The following is a 26,703-nucleotide window of genomic DNA, read 5'->3' as shown; positions in this document are numbered from 1 at the left end:
GGGACATAGAATGTGCAATCATGGTGATAAGAGGACAGAGGATAATGCAGCAACACTGAGTATCAGGGACAAGAATGTTTCTGAGAAGAGGAGGAGGAAATGGTTGGCAATGTCAGTTCTGACTGAAGCAGAATGACATGAGCAGAATGCAGGTCACACAATCTAGCAGTTAGAAGGGAAAGAAGAGAGCTGAGATAATGATACAGGAAAAATTCTGATGTGGAGAGGAAAGGAGAAGTAGAGCTTCCAGTCAGCTAAGATTTCATAATGGAAGCCAGTTGCTTCTCACTCAAGTGTCACATAATCCAGATTTTTTTTTAGTTTTGATTTTCAGTAATCCTAGCATTGTGAGAACTCATGTTACAGGATGTCATATGTTCAGTACTTTCAGTAAAGTAAGAGTCATTTCCTAAGAATCAAAGGATAATTTAGTGTAATGGGAAAAAGGGAGCTTCCAGAATATGGGGGAAAGATTCCATAGCATTTCACAATCATTTTTTCATTATTATCCCAACTTATGTCAGTCACTGACTTATAATTTATCTGATTTTTTTCTTAAAGTTCCAGACATTTAAATATGTGTCTATATCTAACTATCTTTAGTATCCAACCTGAGTGCTGTGAATCTAACCTAATTAAATAACTTTCTGGCACTGAGTTTTATCTGAAATGACTGACATAATAAAATAATGTTTCTTCTCATGATCCCACACTCTGGATATTTCTTCTTCTTCTTCTTCTTCTTCTTCTTCTTCTTCTTTTCTTCTTCTTCTTCTTCTTCTTCTTCTTCTTCTTCTTCTTCTTCTTCTTCTTCTTCTTCTTCTTCTTCTTCTTCTTCTTCTTCTTCTTCTTCTTCTTCTTCTTCTTCTTCTTCTTCTTCTTCTTCTTCTTCTTCTTCTTCTTCTTCTTCTTCTTCTTCTTCTTCTTCTTTTTTTTTCTGGGTCCTTACTTATTATTTTAAACAGAAAGGAAGGGATTACCTTTCATTTCCCCAGTTCTCTGGCTTCTAATCCTAAAAAATAATATGATCATCTTTTCCATAAAAACAAGGCAAGAAAAGCAAATGCCTTCTCCTCCTCCTCCTCTTCTTCCTCTTCCTCCTTTACTTTTAGAGATAAAGAGATGAAGACCCAGGTAATTTAAACAACTTCTGCAGTTTCATAACTTGGACTAATAAAGGAAATTTCACAAAAAAACCCACAACTATTAAATCATGAAAGTGTTTAGGAAAGAGTCTTTAGGAACCTTTCTCTTGGAATTCACTGAACGGATGATGAATTCCTTATTTGTATAATGAGAGGCCTTGTCTTCCCCCTTCCTCATCAGCATGCATATGTATTTTCTATTTCCTGTCAGCTTACCATGTAGTAACAAAAAAGCCTTTAAAATTTGCTGATAAGATAGAACTGAACATGCAGATGAAAACTTGCTCTCTTCCTTGGTGACAAGTAAAGCAAGAGCTGCTTGATATACGCTTTTATGTGGGAGGAGAGAAAGCAGCAACAAAAATGGCAGTTGCTTTATCTCCCCACCCAAAAGCCTTAGTCTCTTGTGTATATTCCTTCATGATCTTAAGTGAATGGATATCAGAGACAAAATTGATAAAGGAAGTTTCAAAAGGCTGGCAGAACTACCAGAGATCTATCAACAGGAGTTGCTGCCAGTCTTCTGGTAAATGAAGTAAGCCAACAGGAAACAAAGCAACCTTTGCATCACATGTTTCTAGGAAGAGGCTTTCCAAGACTCCATGTATCTACACATCGCCAAAAGAGAATAATGAACATGTAAGATGGTTTCAGAGTGGTTCTGCCTGAAAGAAGAAACCAGCTGATTTTTGATGGACCCTTACAAATCAACTGCCAAGATATCTCTAAAGCCAAATAGAAATTTAAATCCACTCTAGGTCTGGAATTGGTGGAATAAAGAAAAACAGAAATTTATGAAACATTTCTTCCTCTTCATTGCCCTTTCCTAGATTTCAGGAGTCCTTTACATAAGTGGAGGGTGAGGTGAAGTCTCTCCTTTATCCCATGAGCTTTTTATTTGACATCATGGTAAGTGATAAAGTTGCTAATCTTTGGACTCAAATTCCCCACCTAATAGACTCAGCATCATTGAGAGAAGGGAGAGCATATATTTATATATAGAAGAGATTTTAAAGATCATCAAGCTCAATCCCATCATTTTATAGATGAGAAAGATAAAAAACACAGATGGTTAAGTGTCATATAGTTAGGATATATTCAAGATAGGATTTGAACCAGGTCTTCCAGACCCTCAATGCCTTCTCATCTTTTAACTGGAACAATGGAAAGCAGAGCAAAGAAGTCCTCCCAAGCCTACATTTAAATAAAGCTCATAGACCAGCAAATTATTTCCCACTAGCCACATTCCTTGAACTGGATTTCTTTCTTCCTGGAAGTACCACATCCTTTGCCAAGCACCCAACATTCTTATATGTTACACAATAGTTCAGAAAGCCATGTATCAAATTTCTCATATCTCCAATGTAACTTTTCTCTAAAAGCCCTATATTACTTTGGTATTGCTGATGTGTGCCCACCATTTGTGCCCACCACTCCTCCAGTTTTCTGTTCAACTTTAAAACCCTGGAGGTTTGGGGTTTGAATTGTTCCTGTCCTAGACATCTTATACTACAAGGCAAAAAGCATTTCTAAACATAGTATTATAACCAATGGCCACCAAATTCCCTGGGGAAATTTCCTAGGTGCCATATAAAGAGCACTGGACCCAGAGCAAGAAGTCCTGAGCTGGAATTTTGGCTCTGCTACTGACTATCAATGTGACCTTGGATAATTTAATTAGCCTCTGAGTCATAGGTTTCTTATCTGTAAAATGAAGGAGTTGGACTAGATAGCCTCTGGGGTCATTTTTAATTCTAAATCTAAATTACTAGGGCATGCCTGAAAACCACATTGCCCAGTATAGTTTCTATAAGAGCTAATGCTAGCTGACCCTTCATCCTCAGGATAAGCAGTGAGGCTGACCACAGAGTCATTATGACAAGAACTATTTCCATATTGAACCCAGGACCATAAACAGAAAGTGAATAGAAATATTCTGTACTGCCTTCTTGTCTTCATATAACTTTCTGGGTGGGGAACTGGAGTTCACCAGGGTGACAACTTTACCCACAGCCTCAAATGAAAAGGTTATGGTATAAGAGAAAGGTTTCATTGTACTCTCTATTTACTGGTACATTGTATAACATAGAGAAGCTAAGTGGGTGAGGAAGATGGGTGGCATAGTGGATAGAGTGTTGGGCCTGGAGTTAGGAAGATTCATCTTCCTGAATTCAGATCTGGCCTCAGATACTTACTAGCTGTGACTCTGGACAAGTCACTTCATCATATTTGCTTCAGTTTCCTCATCTGCAAAATGAGCTAGACAAGGAAAAGACAAAACCATTCTAGTAACTTTGCCAAGAAAACCCCAAATGGGGCCATGAAGAACTGAATACAACTGAAAAACAGCTGAACAATAACAATGTTGAAATGTTTTTCATCCATCTGCTCTTCCTCTGAGCTTCTTTAAGATCTGAATTCATACAATTCATTCTTAGTTCTTAATCTGATAAGAGACAAATGATCAAAGAAGGCTTGAGAAGGGAAAAAAAGGAAGGAAAAAAATTGGAGACAGTTGTGAGCAGTAAAGAGAACCGTTCTCTGGTGCTTTTTTCTCTCCTTGTTCAAACTACATAGAATACAGGATGAATAGGAGAGCTGGTAACTACAGAATGGTGAAGACGAAGAGTATTTACATGACTTTCCTTTTTTGACTGCCTCAATAAAAATAGATCAAGATGGAATGGAAATGTTGAGCAGAACTCTTCCATGGAACAGAAGAGAATCTCTTCAAATCAGTGTCTTCACAAAGAATCCTTTGAGCTCCTTAGTAATGAAACATGAAATCTCAATTATCATTACAGTTTCTAGGAATTTCAAAGAACATGGCATAGGCATCAGAAGACCTGAATTCAAGCTTTGCACCCACTACAAAACAGTCATGTTTTGCCTCAGGCAAATAATTTTCCTTCACCTTAGTTTCCTTAACTACAAAAATGAAGGGATTCTAAAACTTCTAAAATTCTCACAGTACAGAAAACGTAAAGGTACATATAAAAGTCAGGGCCCATATAAAACTCAAAGACTAAATAGATGTTTCAGGAAATTACAGTAGTTATTGCCTAAGATGTTTATCTCAGACAACAGAGAGACAAATTTTTAAAAATTTATATAACTTTAATAAAGTGATTAAAACAGCCATAACCAAGAAATTCTACTGCAAGGCATAGATTCAAAGAAGTCAAACAAAGACCCTATATATAACAAAATATTTATAGAAACACTTTTGTAATAGCAAAAGAATTAAAAATGCAAAGCATGCCCATAAATTGGTGAATGGCTAAATATAAATGAAAAGTGTAAATGTGAATAAAAACACAAGCAAAACTTAACACTACAATAATGGCCAAACTTATGCCTCAAGAAGATATGAAAAAAAAGACCTCTTCTTTGAAGAAGTGATTGACTGTGAGTTTGAAAGATTGTATACATTGTCAGATTCAGTTGAAATATTGGTTAATTTTACAAAACTGGTTTTTGCAAGGGATGTTTTCTGGGTAGAAGTGAGGGCTATATTCAGAAATAAAGGAGATATAAAATCAAAAGATAACAATGGAATTTAACCAACCCCAGGTGTCCCCCCAAATCTCAAAGAGTTTTGATGTCATAGAAATAAAAGACATAATTTTCTAGGACTCTGAATGTACCTGATTCCATTCACTAGTGATTCGTAATATAATGCAGTAGTCACTTCTTGGTTTCAAGGGTGCATTGTAAAACTTCCCATAGTACAGTCTGTCTCCAAGGGAGATTTCTTGGACGTCAGTAATGTCTTTGGCCAGGAATTCTGCAGCCACATATCCCTTAGTACTTGAGTCATTGGTAAAGAAAGTGGTGTTCTGTATAGAATCACAGAGAAACTTGCTTTGGAGAGCTAAGGGCAGCACCAACACTTGATATGAACTAGAATTAAACAGAAAAGCACACATCAGATCAATGGCCCATCTGGTTTTATCAGTCCAAACATATTTATGGGGCTTAGAAAGCCAGGCATTATTTCTGAAAACAGTACATAATGTTCCTACCAGTTTGTAAATTGAAAATCAGAGTCAATTCTGATCTCAAATATTGGGAGAGTTTTATGAACTTGTCTATATTTTTATGCAAAATTCGATTTTTTGCATTCATATCAGCCAGTATGAACCTTTTCCATAGTAACTGCTCTGTTCTGCAGATGTCAATAACACTCAAATAAAAAAAAAATTGGCCTTCAACAAGTATCTTTTATGTTTTACCATTGATTTAATTAACACATTTCATGTGATCAGAGAGAAAAATCCTATTTTAAAAAAGGATAGTGTAGTTACTTGAAGACAGGCAATCATAGGAATTAGAAAAAGAGTAGACCTTAGAAATCATCAGTTCAATCTTTTTGTTTTACAAATGAAAATACTGAGGGCTAAAGAGTTTAAATGACTTGTCGAAGATATTATAGCACAAATATAATTCATATCCAAATTTTCTGAAAACAAATTTATTTTCTTCATTTTGTATTACATTTAAGAAGGGCAATTAATTGCTAAAAATCTTCAAAAAGCAACTAGTTAATCATATGAGCTTTCAAAAGAGAGCTCAGTATGAGTGCTAAATGAGAAACAGAATATTATGATGACCTTAGAACCAGGAAGATTTCAGTTCAACTCTTGTCTCTGACTTTGTGACCACAGACATTTAATTTCTATAACCCAAGCAACTTTCTAAGATGAGTTTCCATAACTAAAATTTCTTCCATCTCTGGAAATACAAGTCTAGAAATCCCCTCCCCTCACCAGCCATGCTTATTTCTGACTAGCTCTTAAGTTCTGTCCAAAATCTTTTCAAAGGAAAGAGTAGGAATGGGGGCAGTACAAAACCAGATGACATTCTCTTTAATGAAAAAATAAAATCTAGGAAAGTAAAATGACATATTTACATAGTTTATATGATTTATGGAACAGTTTCATGCTTTAATTGTAGACATTACAAAATACCTACAAGCAGACACAATGTTTTTAATATCATATTTAGCTATTAGAATTAATTCTTTATACAACTAATACAAAACCTACCAGGAGGAAGTACAGATAAAATCTCAATATCAATAAAAATGAGAAACACAAGATTGAAATCAGCTCCAGATGTGTGCAATGGATTTATTTTTCATATGAATGTGGTGATTCTCAAAACTCATTAAATCTATAATAATTCTAAAATAGCTGAACCAATAAGACATGGATCTTAGTTCTTCATTTTAATAGCTGAATGATATTAGATAATTCTCTTTGAACCTCAATTTCCTTCATTGAAAAATTAGGAATAATGATATTTGAGCTATCTGCCTCCTGGGTTTAGTGAAGATGTAAGGAAACTTTTGTAACCATTATGCACCATATAAATGTACATGATAATAAGAACTGATTGTTTAAATAATTGTTTAAAATATTTTTGTATTACAAAGTACAAAGTATAAAAATATTGTATTACAAAGTACAAAAATATAAAACACCTTTACAAAAATTTTCTTCATAAACCATTTCTAGAGATTATATTAACAAAATTTGCATTTTTGCACTCACATTGTCCAATTCCAGCCCTCTCCACATATATACTAATTTGTTCTGTAATTCTCAATGACACCAAAAAGAAAACAAAAATATTGGCCTTCAGCAAATATTTACTATCTAATCATAGATCTCTATAAATCCAGATTTCAATTACAATTTTTAAAAGAACAGGGACAAAGAAAATAGAAAAGCACAAAAATATTACTGGTATATTGGTTTACAAAAAGCTTTACATGTGTTATGTCCTGGGAGCTTCACAACACTGTAAAGTAAGTTATATTGTTATCTCCATTATTATTGTTGTTATTGTTTAATTGTTCAGTAATGTGAACTTCTTTGTGACTTTGTGGGCCACAGTATATTAGCCCTTTTATCCTCCACTACCTCTCAAAGTTTGTCCAAGTTCATGTTCATTGCTTCCATGACACATATATTCATCTCATCCTCTGTCATCTCCTTCTCCTTTTGCCTTCAATCTTTCCCACCAACAAGGTCCCACCAGAGTCCCACCTTCTTATTATGTGACAAAGTTTTTAAGCTTCAGCTTCTAGGGAATAGCCTGAATTGAGTTCCTTATGTATTGAATGATTTGATCTCCTTTCTATCAAAAGAACTGAAAAGTTTTCCCCAGCAACATAATTTGAAAACATCGATTCTTTAGTGCTCAGCTTTCCTTATAAGCCAACTTTCACAGCCATATATTGCTACTGGGAAAACCATAGCTTTTACAGATGAGGAAACTGAGATCTACAAGGCAGGATTTGATGGGGTCTTCCTGACTTCAAGTCCTAGTTTTCTATTCTTTTTTCAACCTGGAACTGTACTCATCTCTACTGTGTAAACTACAGGAAATATATTCATCAACCATGTACCAGGATGGTTCTGGTGATTTCCATTCTCATGGAGCAAGCAATGCCAGGCAGAGGAGGCTACCTTCTTCATCTTGGCAAAGTGAAGCCGCTGGCTTTAATTGTAATAACAGCTAGCATTTATAGAGTGCTTTAAAGTTTGCAAAGCATTAATCTCATTTGATCTTCAAAAAAAACTCTGGAGGTAAATGCTATTATTATGTCCATTTTAAAATAAGGTAATTTAATCAGACAGGGATCAAGTGACTTGTTCAAGCATAGCTGGTAAGAGTCTGAAACAAATTTCAAATTCAGGTCTTTCTGCCCCAAATACAATATTCCATCTTCTATGTTTTAATTCTCCGTTTCCTTTAGTCTTCCATCTTTATACACATAGCTCTACTTAATCTTAAGAAAATATCAAAAGAAAAAAGACCAAAGCTATAAATTGCTTTTTTTATGATAACTGGCATAATCATTTGATTCAAATATCAAATGCAACTTTTTCCCCCTTTACACAGTAATGTTGCAATTCTCCCCCATACTTTTGTACTTTTCTTGGGCAGCCCATTTAAAATATCTTCCAGAAACATTGCAATTGGGTAATAAATTAAGAACTACTTCAGTCAGGATGTCAGAGATCTCTCTTCCTTGGGATAGATAAGCTGAATTTTTTTTACTTGACATATAATTTCAAAAGCATAAAGAATTCCTCTACCAAATCAGGGCCATAACTTTTAGGCAACTTAGTATTCAGGGATGAGTGGGTAAGCATCACACAGTAGGCGTCTCCTTGATTCTGAATCTAGCCTTCAATACATTACTCTGCAATTCCTTTCATGAAATATATGTTTTACATTGACTTTATTCAAAACACCTCTGGAGAGAGGCTGTCTGCAGACTAATAGAAAATTAGGAGAAACAAATGTCTATGTGTCTAAGAGACAATGTGGCATAGATCAAAAACTGGAATCCTAGGACCTTGGTTCACAACTCCAATCTTCTCCTTATATCTTTTATAAGTGGCTTCTTATATAGCAGCAGACAGTCTGTGAATTTGCAACTTTGGATTTGGCCTCCAAGGTCCCCTCTTGCTCTAAATCTATGATTTAATCCTACTTCTATAACTCTTAGCAAGTTACTTCATTTCCCTTGATCTCAATTTGCTAAAGAGCTCTATGCTTCCTTCTATGATAAACTCTGATTTTTTGATTAAACACAATGTTCCTATATACCACCTCATGCCCTCTTTCTTACCTGTCAATGTCATGAGTACTATCCCTTTTGATAATGCTTCTCAGACTTTGTGATATCAGGATGCTTTTATACTTTTAAAAATTATTGGGGACCCCCAGAAAGCTTTTGTTATGGGTATTATATTTATTGATATTTACTATATTAGAAATGAAAACTGATAGATTTTTAAAATATTTGTTAATTACATCAAAATAACAATAACAAATGAAATAATGTTAATATAATATATGAAAAATATTTTACCAAAAAGTAATTAGTGTCATTGTTATATATTTTTTCTTTTTTTTGCTGAGGTAATTGGGGTTAAGTGACTTGCCCAAGGTCACACATCTAGAAGTGTTAAGTATCTGAGATCAGATTTGAACTCAGGTCCTCTTGATTTCAGGGCTGGTGCTCTATCCACTGCACCACCTAGCTGCCCCCATTGCCATATATTTTTGCAAATTTTTTAATGTCTAGCTTAATAGAAGATAGTTCAATTCTCCAGTATTCTTCTGCATTCAATCTGTTGTGATATATTGTTTTGGTTGAAGTCAATGAAGAAAATCTGGCTTCACACACACACACACACACACACACACACACACACACACACACACACACACACACACATATATATATATATATATATTTGAAATAGTAAGGGGTAATTTAATAAGCCAAAAATGCTTTATATTATTGTGAAAATAGTTTAACCTCAGGAGGCATCTAGATGGTTCAATAATGGTTCCCTAGGTCTGAACTCAGCAAGACCTTTGAGTTCAAATCTAGCCTTAGCAGTTACTTATTAGTTGTGTGATTAGTTGTGTAAATCGACTTCTGTTTGCTTTAATCTACTGGTAGATGAAATGACAAACCATTGTGGTATCTTTGCCAAGAAAATTTCAGGAATATTATTGGCCTGCTACGGCACACAGGTCACAAAGAGTCAGCCCTGAAGTCAGGAGGACCTGAGTTCAAATCTGGTCTCAAACACTTAACACATCCTAGCTGTGTGATCCTGGGCAAGTCACTTGCTTAACCCCAAATGCCTCAACAGAAGGAGGAGGAAGAGGGAAAAAAAATGAGGATTAGAGAAAGAAGTTACTTTTCCAAGATCATAGAGATAACTGATAGATAGGTTGGCAGGTTGGCAAAGACATATATAGACGGGCAGAACTTTTAAGTTCTTACTATGTGCTAGGTATAGGATGCTAGATGGCACTGGGACTTGAGTTAGGAAGACTTCTTGAGTTCAAATCTGGCCTCAGATATCTACTAGTTGTGTGTACCTGGATAAGTCACTTCACTCTGTCTCATTTTTCTCATCTATAAAATGAGTTGGAGGAGGAAATGTCAAAGCATTCCAGTATCTTTAACAAAAAAAAATCCAAATAAAGTCAAAGAGTAGGGGATGACTGAATAAAAAATGTGCCAAGTACTAAATAAAAACAAAAAGAAAGGTAGTTCCTGACCTCAAATAGCTTATAGTCTATTTGAGAAAGCCAAAACATAAAAGTTAAATGAAAAACCTGGAGAGAGGTGATATAGTGATAAAAATACTTTTAAGGGAACAAGGCAGACAGATAATTTGGGACAATGGTGAGTTGGAGGAGGACTATCTAGAATTAAAATTCCAGTCACCTAAATCCAGAGTTCTTTCATTTAAAAAAAAAGACTATGGAGAATTCCCGCAGATAAGTGAATTTGATGTGTGGAGAAGAAAGTCAGTTGCTGAGCCTTGAATATTTTAGTAGAGTAAAACATGGGAAATCTTTTGTAAATGAATATATTCTTAAGAACAAGAAGTTCTTATTTTCATGGTCCCTAGACATTTCTGATAAGTTAAGTGTTATACATTACAGTGGAGGCCCAAAGCTTTCCCTGGACAGTAACACATGATCCAATACAATTTCAGGACCTTGCCTGGGGTGCACAGATGCCTCATCCTAAATGTGCAATATATCACCTGCAGCCCTTTCTGAGAGACTCATTATCTAAATGGCTTCTCAGAGCAAATCACTGTGTATACCACAGGATAAAGATGAATGAACCATGTTAAAAACATTTTGTAAATCTTAACAGCTACATTTTGTATGTGAAATCATGCTGCTAACCCACCAGTAGAGATATTTCAATAGAAATGTTTTGCAATGAATTAGCCACAGGTAGGTTCTTTGGTGATTTGGTTTATTTATGGCTCATTCCTTTTGACTGAGCATACTTGAGCAAGCATTTCTATCATGGTAGAAGATAACTGGGGTTAAGAGTGAAGTTCAGCTGTGAATACATCCAGCCATTCTGGAGAGCAATTTGGAACTATGCTCAAAAAGTTATCAAACTGTGCATATCCTTTGACTCAACAGTTTTACTACTGGGTTTGTATCCCAAAGATCTTAAAGAAGGGAAAGAGACCTGTATGTGCAAGAATGTTTGTGGTGATGGCCTCTTTGTGATGGCCAGAAACTGGAAATTAAGTGGATGCCCATCAACTGGAGAATGGCTGAATAAATTATGGTATATGAATATTATGGAATATTATTGTTCTGTAAGAAATGACCAGCAGGATGATTTCAGAAAGGCCTGGAGAGACTTAACATGAACTGATGCTGAGTGAAATGAGCAGGACCAGGAGATCATTACATACTTCAACAACAATGCAGATAATTTAACACAAAATTAAAAAGTCAACTGTAAACCTGAAGTGCTTACATACCAGAAAAGAGATGGGTTTCCCTAAGACAAACAGCTAGCATCATTCCTGAAGTATCTCAAAATATCCTCCCTCCCCCAACTCAAATTTCTTGACAAAAGCAGGAGGAAACCAAGAATATTATTCTAGTTCTCCTTCTTGTTTTGTGCATTCTGTTGGATGTGGCCCTCTCCAGCAATGAGATGAACCAAATCAGTTCCAATAGAGCAGTAATGAACTGAACCAGCTACACTCAGCGAAGGAACTCTTGGGGATGACTATGAACCACTACATAGAATTCCCAATCCCTCTTAATTTTGTCCACCTGCATTTTGGATTTCCTTCACAGGCTGGATGTACGCTGTTTCAAAGTCCGATTCTTCTTGTTCAGCAAAACAACTGTTTGGTCATGTATACATATATTGTATTTAATTTATACTCTAGCAGATTTAACATGTATTGGTCAACCTGCCATCTGGTGGGGAAGAAAGAGGGGAAAAATTGGAACAAAAAGGTTTGGCAATTGTCAATGTTGTAAAATTACTCGTGCAAATATCTGGTAAATAAAAACTATTAAAAAAAAAAAAAGAGTGAAGTTCAGGGTTATAGAACCAACAAGAGAATTGTTGTATTTAAGGTCACTGGACTCATTAGCAGTACCATTTTTGAACTACTTTAGCAATTACTCCAAATAAATATACTCCCTATACCATCTGATAAACATAACAACCATGTATAAGCATGAGCGATCCCTCAGGAAACAAACAAAAAAAATCTAGCTCAACAACAATTGAACTAGCAAATTAACAGTAGTAATTTTGCAACTTTGCAAAAGCCATAATTACTGACCTGATGGGTCCATTTCTGTCCTCTGCTTTCCAAAGACTCAGGGGTGGTAAAGGATCTCCGTGTACTGCAATAAATTCTATGTTTGGAATTGGAGGTTCTGAAATAAACAAGTGAAAGAAATCATATATTTACAAAAGGACTTAAACTGAAAAAGAGAGATTAAATTTGGTTAATTAGGCCCAGACCAAAGAACTAGAAACAGTTGGAAGGTTGCAAAAAGAAAAATTCTTTAAGTTTTTTTTCCTTTTTCTATTTTGAAACAGAAAAACTTCCCTACCTCCTGGTGAGATAGACTTAAAATACATGAGACACTCATTTTTGGACACAATTAATATTTAAATTTCTTTTTCTTGACAAATTTGATACAATTTGTTTTCTTTTTCAAAAGAAGAGAAGAAGTCAAAGGAAGATAGGGATATGACAGAGAGAGGCAGGGGGAGAAGGGAGGGAGAGAAAGGAGGAAGGGAGAGGGGAAGGAAAGAGGGAGAAAGGAAGGAAAAGGAATGGAGAAGGGAAGGGAAAGGAAAGGAAAGGAAGGGAATGGGCAAGGGAAGGGAATAAGGAAGGGAGAAAAGGAGGGAGAGAGAAATAAAGGAAGAAAGAAAGAAAGAATGCAGGGAAAGCTCATTAAAACATCTTTTTTTTTTCCTTTTTAATAAAAAAAGAACATAACTTAGAAAGAAAGTATATAAAGCAAGTTAGCTTTGAAAGTTGCTTTTATACATTTTATTGAAAGCTGATTTTAATATATATTTGAAAAGAAAGGCAAGCTGTATAATACAATTGACAAATGCAGTTTTGTATAAAATCCTTTTTTCCCCCTTCTCCTCTGCAAATGCCCATTTTATTTAGTTTTTAAGTTCAAAATAAAAATTTATTAAAACAAATAAACAAAACAACCATCCTTATAGCTAGAACTATCCTATGGACTGCTTTGGGAGATAAAGGCTTTCTCCCTCATTGGAGATATTCAAGTGAAAGCAAAATGACCATTTATCAATTATGTTGTAAATGGGATTCCTAAGTTTCATCGAAAAAGGGTACCACGAGCAAGAAACTGTGTTGGCAGTTGACAAACTCTGCAGTTGCCAGGAGTTAAGAGACCAGAACAGAGGCAGCACTAGTTCCCCTTCCTTTCTTGCTTTCAGATAGTTTTCTCACGATAATCAGTGCTATGTGAGGACATTAGAGATAATGCTTGCTCGTGGCCCCAAACGTCCCCCCACCCAATCTAGCAGTAAAGATCCTGATGACAGACCCTAGAGAACTTGAAGATTCTTAAGAGAAAGCCTGTAAGACAAATATGAAGTGCTCATTATCAATATGACTTGGGTTATCACAAACCTAAGTCATAACTAATAGCACCAAATATGTGAGGGATAAGAGGATAAAGGATCATTGAGGACAGACTATTTCAAAGTGGTCAGAGAACATAGAAAAAAATTAGGCCAATTACTTTAGCAAATGAACCTAAAAATTCTCAGGGGAGAAATTGTCCTTTATGTTTAAAAGAGGACCAAAATGACACCATAATATTAGGGTCAATGTGTAATGTGTCCATTTGTGATAAAGAAGAAATTTAGAACTTAAAAGAAAACAAAATCTAAAAAACCTAAAAACATATTCATCAAATTGATTCTGAGAAAATGGGTCAGACTCAAAAATAGTGGGTCATCAACTTGAAGTTCAGTTTGAAATAGTAAGAGATTAGAAGAAAAAATATAAAAACATACGGAAACCAATTCTTCCCACTCTCCCAGATGGTATATATTCAGAGGAAATATGACCTGACTTAAGGTGAAGTCTGGAACTCCATGAACAATTTGACTACGATATGGATATCGAAAAACTGTTGGCTAAAGATGGAAAAATACTTTTTGGAGCTATTATTATTTTTTAATTGCAAGTGTGAGCACACAATCCAAAATACATGAATAGCTGTGAAAATATATAAAAGTACCAGGTATCTGAAAATATGATGCATACTGCTCTGTTTAGAAGAACTGAATCTTGCTCATATGATATAAACACTTTGCTAGAGGCTAAGCATCTTTTCCAAGCCCATAAAGGAAAACAAGCTCAAATACATAAGATGAGACTATCAAAGTGAAATTTCTAGAAGAAAACAGGGTTAAAGTATTGTACAGCCAATTACATATTTATTTACCTCAGCACCACTGAAACTTACTTTGCTAGGATTCAAAAGCAGTTTTAAATAGATATTTAAACAGTTCAACATCAAACTGAAAATTGGGGTGGGTGCTCCATCCCAGTCTTACAAACCATAATTAGACCTGAATAAAGGCCCATTATCATCTAATAAAACAAAGTGGAGGAGGGGGCAAATAACCCTTCTAAGTGATTCTTGCACAAACAGTTGCATGGTGGGTAGCTTTAATCTAAAAATAATGTATAAAATCAAAATACAATTTCTTTTCCTTTTGAATTCTAAGGATTGTTGGCTATTTCTGTAGTTTAAAACATCTAATAAGGCTTTGCCCTGATAAGATAGAAATTTGTGATCTTTCCAATACTTAACACAGTGCCTGAAAGAGAGTAGGTGCTTTAAAATGCTTGTTGACTGGGCGGAGCAGTGGATAGAGCACCAACCCTGAAGTCAGGAGAACCTAAATTCAAATCTAATCTCAGACATTTTACACTTCCTAGCTGTGTGACTCTAGGCAAGTCACCCAATTGTCTCAGCAAAAAAGAAAAAAAAAAAAAAAAAAAAAAAAAGCTTGTTGACTGACTAGAAAGTCAAAGAAATATGAGCCAGTTGTGGTTTTTAGAAAGGGAATGATTTGTATTAATATCTGATATTTGGACTATGGCTAATATCTAAACATCTTTAAAAGATTTTTCATATTTTGTTTTAAAGAAGATTACAAGTTTACACAGTAAAATTTTAAAGCATTTATGCAGCACCCAATCTGTGGAAGCAGCTATAATCAATGATGAATTAACTTCTTTGTCTTCTGAACACTGGGAAATGAATGTGGACTATTTGGATTTTTGTTTTTCTTCCCAGGTTATTTTTACCTTCTGAATCCAATTTTTGTGTGTGTGTGTGTGCAACAAGAGAACTGTACAGAACTGCACACATATATTGTATCTAAGATATACTTTAACATGTTTAACATGTATGAAACTGCCTGCCATCTAGGGGAGAGGGTGGAGGAGGGAAGGGAAAAGTTGGAACAGAAGTGAGTGCAAGGGACAATGTTGTAAAAAATTACCCATGTATATGTTCTGTCAAAAAAAAAAGCTATAATAATAATAAAAAAAACTTCTTTGCCTTCTTTAAGAACTCAATATAACTGGAAATTAATTTTTAAAATTTTAAAGGAGGAAGAATCATATTGTCATTGTCACAGATCTTTCAAGTTCATATTTTTAATCATGATTGGTTGAATGGTTTTTTTATTAGTGATTAATAAATGTTAGATTTGAGGCAATGAGATGGTGCAGTGGATAGATCATTGGCCTGGAATCAAAAGGACAATTCAAATCCAGCTTCAGCCACTTTCTAGCTGTTGACACTGGACTAGTCACTTAATTTAAATTGCAGGCAAAATTCTTAAAAATTAGATTTAACAAATAGTAATTAGTTTAATGGAAGAAACTATCAATCATTTTGTGGAATTTCAACTTTTTTGATATAGGTACTTTTTGGAAAAGAGTTTCTCAGATATTTCTAATCTATAGAAAAAATTTTAGGCAGTGTTATCTTTTCAGTAAAGAAGATTCCTGTGTAAAGAAGATTACCCAGGAATAATCTTTTCCAGACAAAATTTGCTGCTCTTAGCTAAGAAAGGAGCACTATATAAATGCTGATTTTTTTTTGTAATCAGATCAAATTTAAAGTTTATGGAGAAATCGATTAAAAAAAATTTAAGCTGACTCCTTTTGAGGAACTGTGAGAGGGGATTTTTTTTTCTCTTTGATGAAAGGGCAATTTGAAATTTTAGTGGGGAGGAAGGAAACAGTAAGTAGGACTAATTTACTGGTTAATAGCATGTATTTTCCATCATGAGATGTATATTCCTTAAATGTAAATTCTCTTTTCACTTTGTGTCATAGACATAAATTTATATTATTTAGAGGTATATTTTTCATGTGTCTACTTTTTTGTTAAGTATTTTAAAACTGCCTTTATTTACCACTGTTATGATTTGTCATATATGCTCAGAGACCTTTCAAGCTGGCTTTTGAATTAATATCTGTTTTCAATGCCTTGAAAAATGTAACAAGTGAAAATCATAAACTTATTTGAAGTTATTCCTTATTAGCTGTTGACCCTGGGCTATTTGCTTAAGTCAAATTGCCTCTAAAATTAAAAAAAAAAAGATTTAACAAATAGAAATTACTTTAATAGGAGAAACCATCAGTCATTTTGTTGAATTTCACCTTTTTGATATAGGTAGACTTTGTATTTGTTTACAAATATTACAAATATTCCTATTCTGTCACAGCCCTATTTCATTCTTTTGATAGAATTACTTCTTGTGATAATGTGTTCTCTAGAATTTGCCTTGAGAGTAAATCTTGTCTTCTCATTAAAAAATATCTGCTTTAAAAAGGTGTGTGTGGAGGTGCTCTTTATTCACATTTAGATTATCTCTGTGGTCCTTTTCTATGATTATTTATTTTGTATTAAAATAAAAAAGAACAAAACCTAGAGTTTAGCCTTTCACAGTAAATTTGAAACTATAATTATAACATATCTGTAATATATCGCCAAAAATCAAACTTTTATGGATTTTGAAGTTCATTCACAAACCATTAAGCATTTACTGACATGGCAGACATTCCTTCTGTCAAGTGCTCTTCCTTTTTTCTGAATATCTAGTTCCAATATTTTAATATGAATCTTTAATCAATGGATATAGTATTAGGATTCAACAAATATAAAGGTTTGTAAAATATTAGAACTTTTTAAATTTTTAAAAATTTGAATCATTACTATCCACATGATTGAAGACTTTGCATTCTTCACTCTAAATCACTTCCTACATCTTTATATTTTTTTATTGGTCCTTTCTTTATAATACTGGAATCTCATTGCACTTATATGCCAAAATGTATTCAGTCATTTCCCCAATCCTCAGTCCTTCAAAGAGTAAGTATTAATATGTCAATATCATTTTGGAGGCTAGGATCTGTCCTTCCACCTATACAATATAATGGTAAAGATGGTATGCTTATCACTTTTCGAGATGACATAAAGTTATGTGAAACAGCTAACAATGGAAGTGACAAAAAAGATGTTGATAAGGTAGAACAATTTCAAAAATTAGGGAGGGGGAAATAAGGAGAAATAGAGGGGGAATCAATACTAAGATATAAAGTGCCACTCCTCAAGTTAAAAAAAAAATAAACTTCACACAGCATAGAAGGGGGAGGTGTGAAACAGCCAATTAACAGTTTGAATGAAAAAGATCTTAGAGGATTGCAAGTTCAATGTGTGCCAACTGTGTGGGGTGTTGATCAAAAAAGGCTAATGAGACCTTAGAAAGACAATGTGTCTTAAACAGAAGAGATTATGGAGAGTTCCTCTGGGCTCTGTACCAGCCAGATGATTTCAAACTTAACTTGAGATGTCATGGGTTCATGAACTTAGATGGGGGAAAAGTCCCTCTTCATTTTCATAGAGAAACTTAACATTTCCTTCAATTGTTTAGAAATGATTCTGAAGAGGTTTCCATAACAGGTTTCATCAGCTGCCAAAGGAATAAATGTCACTTGAAAGGTGAAAAACCCCTGCTCTAATGTACCATTTTCAAATCTGAGTAACACATTTTGTTAGGATTCTTACAAGGTGCTAAGTCACTGGAATGAATAGAGACAATAATTAGTTAATTTAGCATGATTCAGTATGATTGATCTGATCCTACAAGGAGATGTTATGGTCCAGTACTTGAGAGAGGGTAATGTACTTACTTCACACCTTTAAAAGAGCCCATACCTTTAAAGGAGTTCGACCATTGGTTCAACACACGTTAGACTTCACACCTTTAGAGAGACTATAAAAGGACAAGCCCACTGGAAGCTCCAAGAAATTCAGAGCCAGGATTCAGTGAGGAGATTCGCAAGTCCAGGAGATTCACAAATCTAAAGGAAAAGCTTGCTCATAGATTTTGGGAGATTCACAACTAGGATTGATTTCCGGGAGATTCACAAGGCAGAAACCCACGAGCCCACGCTCTGGGAGGAAGAGTCAAGATTCATTCCCATTTCCAAGTTTGTGCTGGCTGGACACATTCGGACAAGAGCTCTTGGGAACTAAGGAGAGAGGAAGGCCTCCAGAAAACTAGCTGAGCCCCAAGTGAAGGAGACAAGACTTGAAGGAGAAAATAAAGGATCTGGACTTTAACTCCTGGCTATATGAGGTGATTATTGAAACTGAACTAAAGCCAAGTCTGCCTCCAGAAGCTCCCCAAGGGATCTGCTCACAGAGAATGATTATAATTTAGAGAAAAGAACACTACAACATTTAAGGAAGAACATTAATAAGCTGGAGAATGTAAAAAATTGGTTGATCATGAAGATGAGGAGATTGGATATCCTGCCTTGAAAGGATCAACTGAATAAATTAGGATAATATATAGCCTGAAGAAGAAAAGGCTGAACAGAGACAAGATGGGAGAGTTTTGTTTTTTTCAATTTTGTTTTGCTGGTTGACTCCAAAAAGTAAAAGTCTAGAAATAGGTCAAAATTGTAAAGGGTAGGGGTGGGGAAAAGGTAAGCATTTAGTATCACTAAAAAGAAAAAAATCCCCATTAACTAGAGCCATCACAACATGACACTACCTATCTCAGGAAGAAGCAGGTTCCTCTTTATTTCAGGGGAAAACCAAACAGAGTCTGCATGCCCACTTGGCAGTTTTGTAGAGGAAACTGATGGTCAGGGGCCTTTTGAAATACGAGGAAGAGCACTTTCAACTGTGAAATCCTGTAATTACCATGGTTGGGTTTTTTTTCCCCTCCTGTTAACTTATAAAGCTGCTTTGCTGATTTTTAAAAATATATAGTTTTTTTTTTTTTATCTTTTTCAATTAACAACATTCAATCATATTTCTAGTAGTGAAATCCCCAAGTTAAATAGTACTCAATTGTTGGTTTTTTCCCCAGCTCTTAATTAAACCATACTTCCTTTTCCATAGGACATAAAGGACATCAATGGTAAATAGAGCAGTAGCCTCATTTAGCAACCTGGGATCATAACTTCAGAATTGGGTGGGTCTTGAGGAACCATTTTAGTCTGATTCCCTTATTTTTCAGACATAGAAACCAATAACCAGACAGATATTTCAATTTGATTGTGAACTAATATGTAGCACAAAATGGGCTAGCCAGGGTTAAAACTTCAGGCTCATATAACAAATAGGTGTCAGAGTTGGGATGGGAACCTCAGAGCTTCCCCAATACTAATCTAATGCTATTTGTACCATACTAATGAATCCATCAATGTAAGTAGTCCCATCCTCACTGTAAATTGTAACCTATTCATACCTTCTTAAACTCTGCAATCCTTTTGAATAGTCCTTCCTAAATATTACTCAGAACTAGAGATGTTTCTCTACTTGTAATATTCCATGTATTACTGTCTAAATCTTATACATATAAATCTCTACATCTTATAGCATCTCCTATTCTAATTATATATATTCAGTTTAAAGGAAAAATTTTTTTAAAAAGCATTTACTGAGCTTTTAACTATTTCCAAGGCATAGTTTTAGGTGCTTTAGAAGAAAAAACCAAAATAAAACAATACAAAACCAAGCCTTTCCCTTATGAAGTTTATATTCTCCTGCCGCCTTTGATGCCACTTCCCAAAAACAAATCCTCAAAGATAATATACCTCAGGTCTCTTATATCCTCATTATGTATTTTTCCACTGACTTTTTGGGTTGCACTTGCCATTTTGATTCTTTTGAGATAACAGTGCTCCATATAACGTACCAGTGTTAAAATACCAATTTAAAAATTGGTATTTTTGAAAGATAAATTTTTAGGAAGTAAGGTGCCTGAGATAATTGAAAACATTACAGTTTTTCAAATAAAATCTATTTTGCTTTCTACTTTCCATTGAGTTCTGGGCCCAGGTCATTATCCATCTGAACAACCTACCTAAGAGGTAGACTCATCACATAAGGAGAACAAGAGATCAAGATATAACTGATTACACTGATATCCATAAAATTTTAAAATCCTAGAATACCCATAGTCAAATATATTATGTATATATAATATATCTATATCCTCTATATAATTTAATAGTTATATATACATGTGCAAATATCCTTTATTGAGAATTTATGAAAGGATGGACAAAATAAGAAGATACGCTATGCCAAGGGAAATTGTTCCAACATCAATGAGATCAATGGATCCATTACATAATAAATCCTTGCTCACAACTACCAACCCCAAAATTGTAGGGGATTCCCCTTTATTGGAGGTCTTCAAGCAATTATCTACTTGTTTGAGATACTGAAAAAGGGTTTCTTGCTCAAAGATGGATTGAATTGGATGATTTTTTTTTTTTTTTTGAGGCTGGGGTTAAGTGACTTGCCCAGGGTCACACAGCTAGGAAGTGTTAAGTGTCTGAGACCAGATTTGAACTGGGGTCCTCCTGAATTCAAGGCTGGTGATCCACTGCGCCACCTAGCTGCCCCAAATTGGATGATTTTCAACAATATTTCTAATGAATGGATAGATATTGAATTAGCAATCAGGAAGGCTTAGGCTTTAATACAGTCTCAAATACTTACTAGCTATGCAATGCTAGGTAAGTCATTTTTACTTCTTTAGGACTTAGTATTTTTACTGGTAAAACAAAAGGACTATATTAAAACTATAAGATCCCATGGAACTCTAAAATTAGAATCTTATTAGCTTGTGATTCTGTAAGTATCAAAGCATTAAGTAGTAAAGAATTTGGGATGTAATCACCTTAAGGATTTTTTTTGTTGTTTTTGCTTTTTCTTCCCATCCTCAATACTTAATATAGTGCTTGGAAAATAGAAGGTACTTAATAAACTCATGTAGATTGATTGGCTGGTTGATTATAATTCAGTTCTGACCACCTAACATAAACATAAACTCCTTCAGCTGCTTTCATTCATTGTTCAAAACTAATGATCATCATCACCTTCTTTTGTTTTTTACCTCTTGTCAGAAAAAAAGAGGTTACTCAAATACCTCACTAATATTAATGCCTCTACCTATACTCTTTTAAAAATTTTATTTTTAATTCATGGAATAAAACATTTCCATAAAAAATGATTGTACATGAAACTGCAAATCTACTATGTGCAAGTTGTTTTACCTTTCAAATATAAAACAAAATTATCATGTAAATTTCTTATTTTTGTTCCCTTCCTTTGCCCTGCCTTAGAGATAGCTACTATTAGATATAAATAGGTATATGTGTGTATGTATATACATATGTATTCAAATATATATACACATACTTTTGCATATAAATAAAATCATTCTACTTCTATTTATCTTTTTTTTTTCTTTAGCTGACAATAGCATTTTCCTTCATATGTCCTTTGTAGTTATTTTGGGTATTTATAATAGTCAAAAATAACTTATTAGCTCTTATTTTTAAAATAATATCATTGGGAGCAGCTAGGTGGCACAGTGGATAGAGAACCAGCCTTGAATTCAGGAGGACCCCAGTTCAAATCTGGTCTCAGACACTTAACACTTCCTAGCTGTGTGACCCTGGGCAAGTCACTTAACCCCAGCCTCAAAAAAAAAAAAAAATAATATCACTGTTACTATATTCAATGTTCCCTTGGTTCTGCTCATTTCACACTAATCTTTTCATGATTTTCTAAAATCATTGTGCTTATAATTTCTTACAGAATAGTAGTTTTCCAACACAATCATATACTACAACTTGTTCAGCCAGTCCTCAATTGATAGGCATTCTTGAAATGTCTCTGTGATCACAAAGAGAATTGCTATAAACATTTTAGAATATATTGATTATTTTCCTTTGTCCCTAATCACCTTTGGAAACAGATGAAGTATGAATAATGGTATTGCTGGGTCAAAAAGTATTGGCAGTTTAATAAGTTTTGGGGGACAATTCCAGATATCCCTTCAAAATGGTTGGATCATTTTATAATTTCACCACCAACAAATTTGTGTCTCAATTTTCCCATATCCACTTCCACATTTGTCACCTTCACTTTCTATTATTTAGCCAATCTGGTAGATGTCAAATTAAATCTCAAGATTGTTTTCATCTGAATTTCTTTAATCAATAATGATTCAGAACATTTTTATTGCCTATAAATTGTTTTGATTTCTTCACTGGAAAACTGCCTGTTCATATACTCTGATCATTTAATGATTAGAGAATGATTCATATCCTTAGAAATTTGATAAAATTCTTTTTATATTTTAGATATGAGATCTTTATCTCACAAATTATTTATAAAATTTCCCCCAAGTTTTATGCTTTCCTTTTGATATTGGCTATATTTGTTTAGTTTATGCAAACATTTTAAATTTAATGCAAGCAAATTATTTTACACTTAATTTTGCTTTTTCTTGTTTATTCATAAATTGCTCACCTAATCACAAGTCTAATAAATAATGTGTTCTTTGTTCTTTCAATTTTCTTGTAAAATCTCCCTTTATGTTTAAGTTATGTATCTATTTTGACCTTATCTTAATAAATGATATAAGATGTTGGTTCATGCCCAGTTGATCCATACAACTCTAAAGTTTTCTCCAGAATTTTTTTTTTTAGCAAATAATGAATTCTTATTCCAAAATCTTAAGGCTTTACACTTGTCAAATAAAAGGTTATTATGTTTATTTGCTACTGCAATTGTATATCTATTGTATTCTATTGATCTACCTTTCTATTTCTTAGCCAATATCAGTTTGAAAATTACTGTCATACAATTATAATAGCATTTAAGATATGGTGCTATTAAACCTTCTTTCTTCATTCTTTTTTTCCTTTGTATTTTCCTATATAGTATTTCCTTTGATATTCTTTTTGCCCCACTGAGGCAATTGGGGTTAAGTGACTTGCCCAAGGTCACACAAGCTAGAAAGTATTTAGTGTCTGAGGTCATTTTTGAACCTACGTCCTTCTGACTTCAGGTCTGATGCTCTATCCACTGTACCACCTAGCTGCCCCTCCTTTGATAGTCTTGATTTTTTTGTTTTTCCAGTTGAATTTTTTGATTATTTTTTCCTAATTCAGTAACAGAGGGAGATATAATTTAATTGGGATGGCATTGAGTATATCCATGAAAAATTAATCTCTCTTCGATTATTTAAATCTGATTTTGTTTAAAATTTTTTATTATTTTAAAAAATGTAGTTCCTGTGTTTGGCAGGTATACCTTATTTAATACTATCTGGAGTTATTTTAAATGGAATATCTTTTATAATCTCTTTTTTGTGGTGTTTTATTTGTGATATATATGAATATTAATGATTTATGTGGATTTATTTTAATATCCTATTACTTTGCTAAAGTTATTGTTTCAATTAACTTTTTAGTTAAGTCTCTACCTATATTCTTGATTCCACGCCTTTCAACTTTCTCCAGGACTGTGCTTAGCATTCATTTACTGTCCTTAGCATATTTAATTTTCTCTCTATTGGTTCATCCCCTTGACCTACAAATGTGCCTTCTAATCCATCCAACTATAACTCCATTGCTTTTTCTTTTCACTCTATATTTCTTGAAAACATTATTAAAGGGGTATAAATTTGTTGGGAAATGGCTTTTTTAAAAAAATATAATACAAATACATTTAAACTATAGTATATGAATTAATGGGCTTTGTTCTTGACTCTCCAGACTTCTTTCTCCATCATTCTCCAACACACTTCTCATACTGGAATATCCTCCACTTGGTGGAGAAAGGAGAAAGGTCTTCTTCTAATTGGTCAGCTCCTCCCAGAACCTCCATTTTAAGGAAAGGCCCATATGTATATATATGTTGTATTAAATTAATATACTTTAATATATTTAATATGTATTGGTCAACCTTCCATCTGGGGGAGGGAGTGGGGGAAAGGAGGGGAAAAATTGGAACAAAAGGTTTTGCAATTGTCAATGCTGAAAAATTACCCATGCATACATCTTGTAAATAAAAAGCTATAATAATAAAAAAAGAAAGTAAATATATTATAGAAAAAATAAGTCCCTATTACCTCTGGGATAAAAATAAAATCTTTTGTTTGATATAAAAAAAAAGATTTCTCAGCCCCTATAACTTTCTCTTCCTATATTATCTCTTTATCTCATGGTTTCCCCTCCTCTAATTTATTGCTTTCTCCTAGAACTTCCATTTTGAGGAAAGAACCAGGCCAGCTATATTCACTCCTTCATTCGTCTTCTGGTCTGCTTCTGAGTCTCTGGACTTCTTTCCTTACTGTGCTCAAGTATTATCTTCTTCTATTAAAATGTATTAAGAATACGAACAATCTTTCTTTTTGCTTGAATCCTAAGTCTTGGCAGAGAGCTTCACTGGACCAAGGCCAATATGTGAATTTGTTTTGCTTCAATATGTTTATAGCTTATATAAATTGAAAATGGAATAAGGAGGGGAAATGATGAAAAGGCTAATGTGGTAGTAATGCATAAAAAAGGATGAGTATCAATACATTTTTAATAGCATAGAAAAGAACAAAAGTAGGTTCAGATAGAAACAAAGAAGTAAGAAAGTTTAAGAGCAATATGTTAAATTTATTGTAAACTTCACAAAAAGTCAAACAGTACATTATGAAGATTTTTCCTTTTCATGTACTTATTTTTCTTTTGTGAATGCACAATCACTCAAGTTTTCTAATGCTTGTCAAGTTTAGAATGTCAAAAAGATAAAATAAAATGTCAATAGCCTGTTCTATTTCTTTGCTACTTAAACCCTTCTTCAACCCATTGCTATGTGGCTTCTGGTTTCAACACTAATGAAAGTGCTCCCTCAAAAGTCACCAATGATACCTAATAATTAAATCCAATACTGTAATCTTTTCTTGGCCCTTATCCACTAACCAATTGGATGCTTTTGATATTTTTTAAGCTTTTTATTTTCAAAACATATGCATAGATAATTTGACATTGACCATTGCATAGCCTTGTGTTTCAGATTTTCCCTTCCTTCCTCCCACCCTCTCCCCTAAATGGCAAGCAATCCAATATATATTATTAATGTTAAAATATATGTTAAATCTAATATGTGTAAATATATTTATACAATTGTCTTGCTGCACAAGAAAAAACAGATCAAAAAGGAAAGAAAATGAGTAAGAAAACAAAATGCAAGTGAATAACAACAAAAAAAGTGAGATGTTATGATCCACATTCAATTCCCACAGTCCTTTCTCTGGGTGTAGATGGCTCTCTTCATCACAAGATCATTGGAACTGGTATCAATCATCTCATTGTTGAAGAGAGCCATGTCCATCAGAATTGATCACTGTATAATATTGATGTTGCCATGTATAAAGATCCCCCGGGTTCTGCTCATTTTACTTAGCATCAGTTCATGTAAGTCTTTCCAGGCCTCTCTAAAATCATCCTCCTGAAAAAGCATCCAGAATGCTTTTTTGTTCTCTTGTTGCCAAAGCTAACATTTCTAATACAATACTGAATAGTGGTAGTGGGCAACCCTGTTTCACTCCTGATCTTATTGGGAATGGTTCTAACTTGTCTACCATTACATATGATGTTTGCTGGTGGTTTTAAATAGATGCTATTGATCATTTTAAAGAAAGGTCCATTTATTCTTATGCTCTCTAGTGTTTTTAATAGGAATGACTGTTGGATTTTATCAAATGCTTTTTCTACATCTATTGAGATAATCATATGGTTTTTGTTAGTTTGGTTACTAATATAGTCAATTATGCTAATAGTTTTCCTAAGATGGAACCAGCCCTGAGTTCTTGGTATAAATCCTACTTGGTCACAATGTCCTAGGGATGACTTTGTATAATCTTGTTATTAATATTTTACTTAAGATTTTTTGCATCAATATTCATTAGGGAAATTGGTCTACAATTTTCTTTCTCTGTTTTCACCCTACCTGGTTTAGCTATCAGCATCATATTTGTGTCATAAAAAAGAATTTGGTCAAACTCCTTCTTTCCCTATTTTTTCAAATAGTTTCTATGGTATTAGAATTAATTGTTTAATTGTTTGACAGAATTCACATGTAAATCCATGTGGCCCTAGAGATTTTTTTCTTAGGGAGTTGATTAATAGCTTATTCTATTTCTTTTTCTAAACTGGGACTATTTAAGTAATTTATTTCCTCTTCTGTTAGCCTGGGCAATCTATATTTTTAATAGATATTCCTCCATTTCATTTAGATTATCAAATTTATTGGCATATAATTGGGCAAA

At 33.9% G+C, this 26,703-nt stretch overlaps 1 protein-coding gene across 2 annotated transcripts in view; it reads right to left on the bottom strand.

Moving 5' to 3' along the window:
* SUSD1 (sushi domain containing 1) overlaps positions 1–26,703 on the bottom strand; it is a 292,834-nt gene that overhangs the window by 60,153 nt on the left and 205,978 nt on the right. Inside the window, exons 13-14 of one of the 2 annotated variants that reach the window (XM_074280878.1) lie at positions 12,314–12,410; positions 4,793–5,048 (exon numbers count right to left, since the gene is read on the bottom strand). In XM_074280878.1, the coding sequence (XP_074136979.1) occupies positions 4,793–5,048; positions 12,314–12,410 (353 nt within the window). The remainder of the gene's footprint in view (positions 1–4,792; positions 5,049–12,313; positions 12,411–26,703) is intronic. The other variant, XM_074280879.1, reaches the window with a different exon arrangement.

Source organism: Sminthopsis crassicaudata, chromosome 1 (genome assembly GCF_048593235.1).
Source record: "Sminthopsis crassicaudata isolate SCR6 chromosome 1, ASM4859323v1, whole genome shotgun sequence".
NCBI lineage: Eukaryota > Metazoa > Chordata > Mammalia > Dasyuromorphia > Dasyuridae > Sminthopsis > Sminthopsis crassicaudata.
The sequence above is the reverse complement of the archived record's forward strand: the minus strand, read 5'-3'. Positions and strand labels throughout refer to the sequence as shown.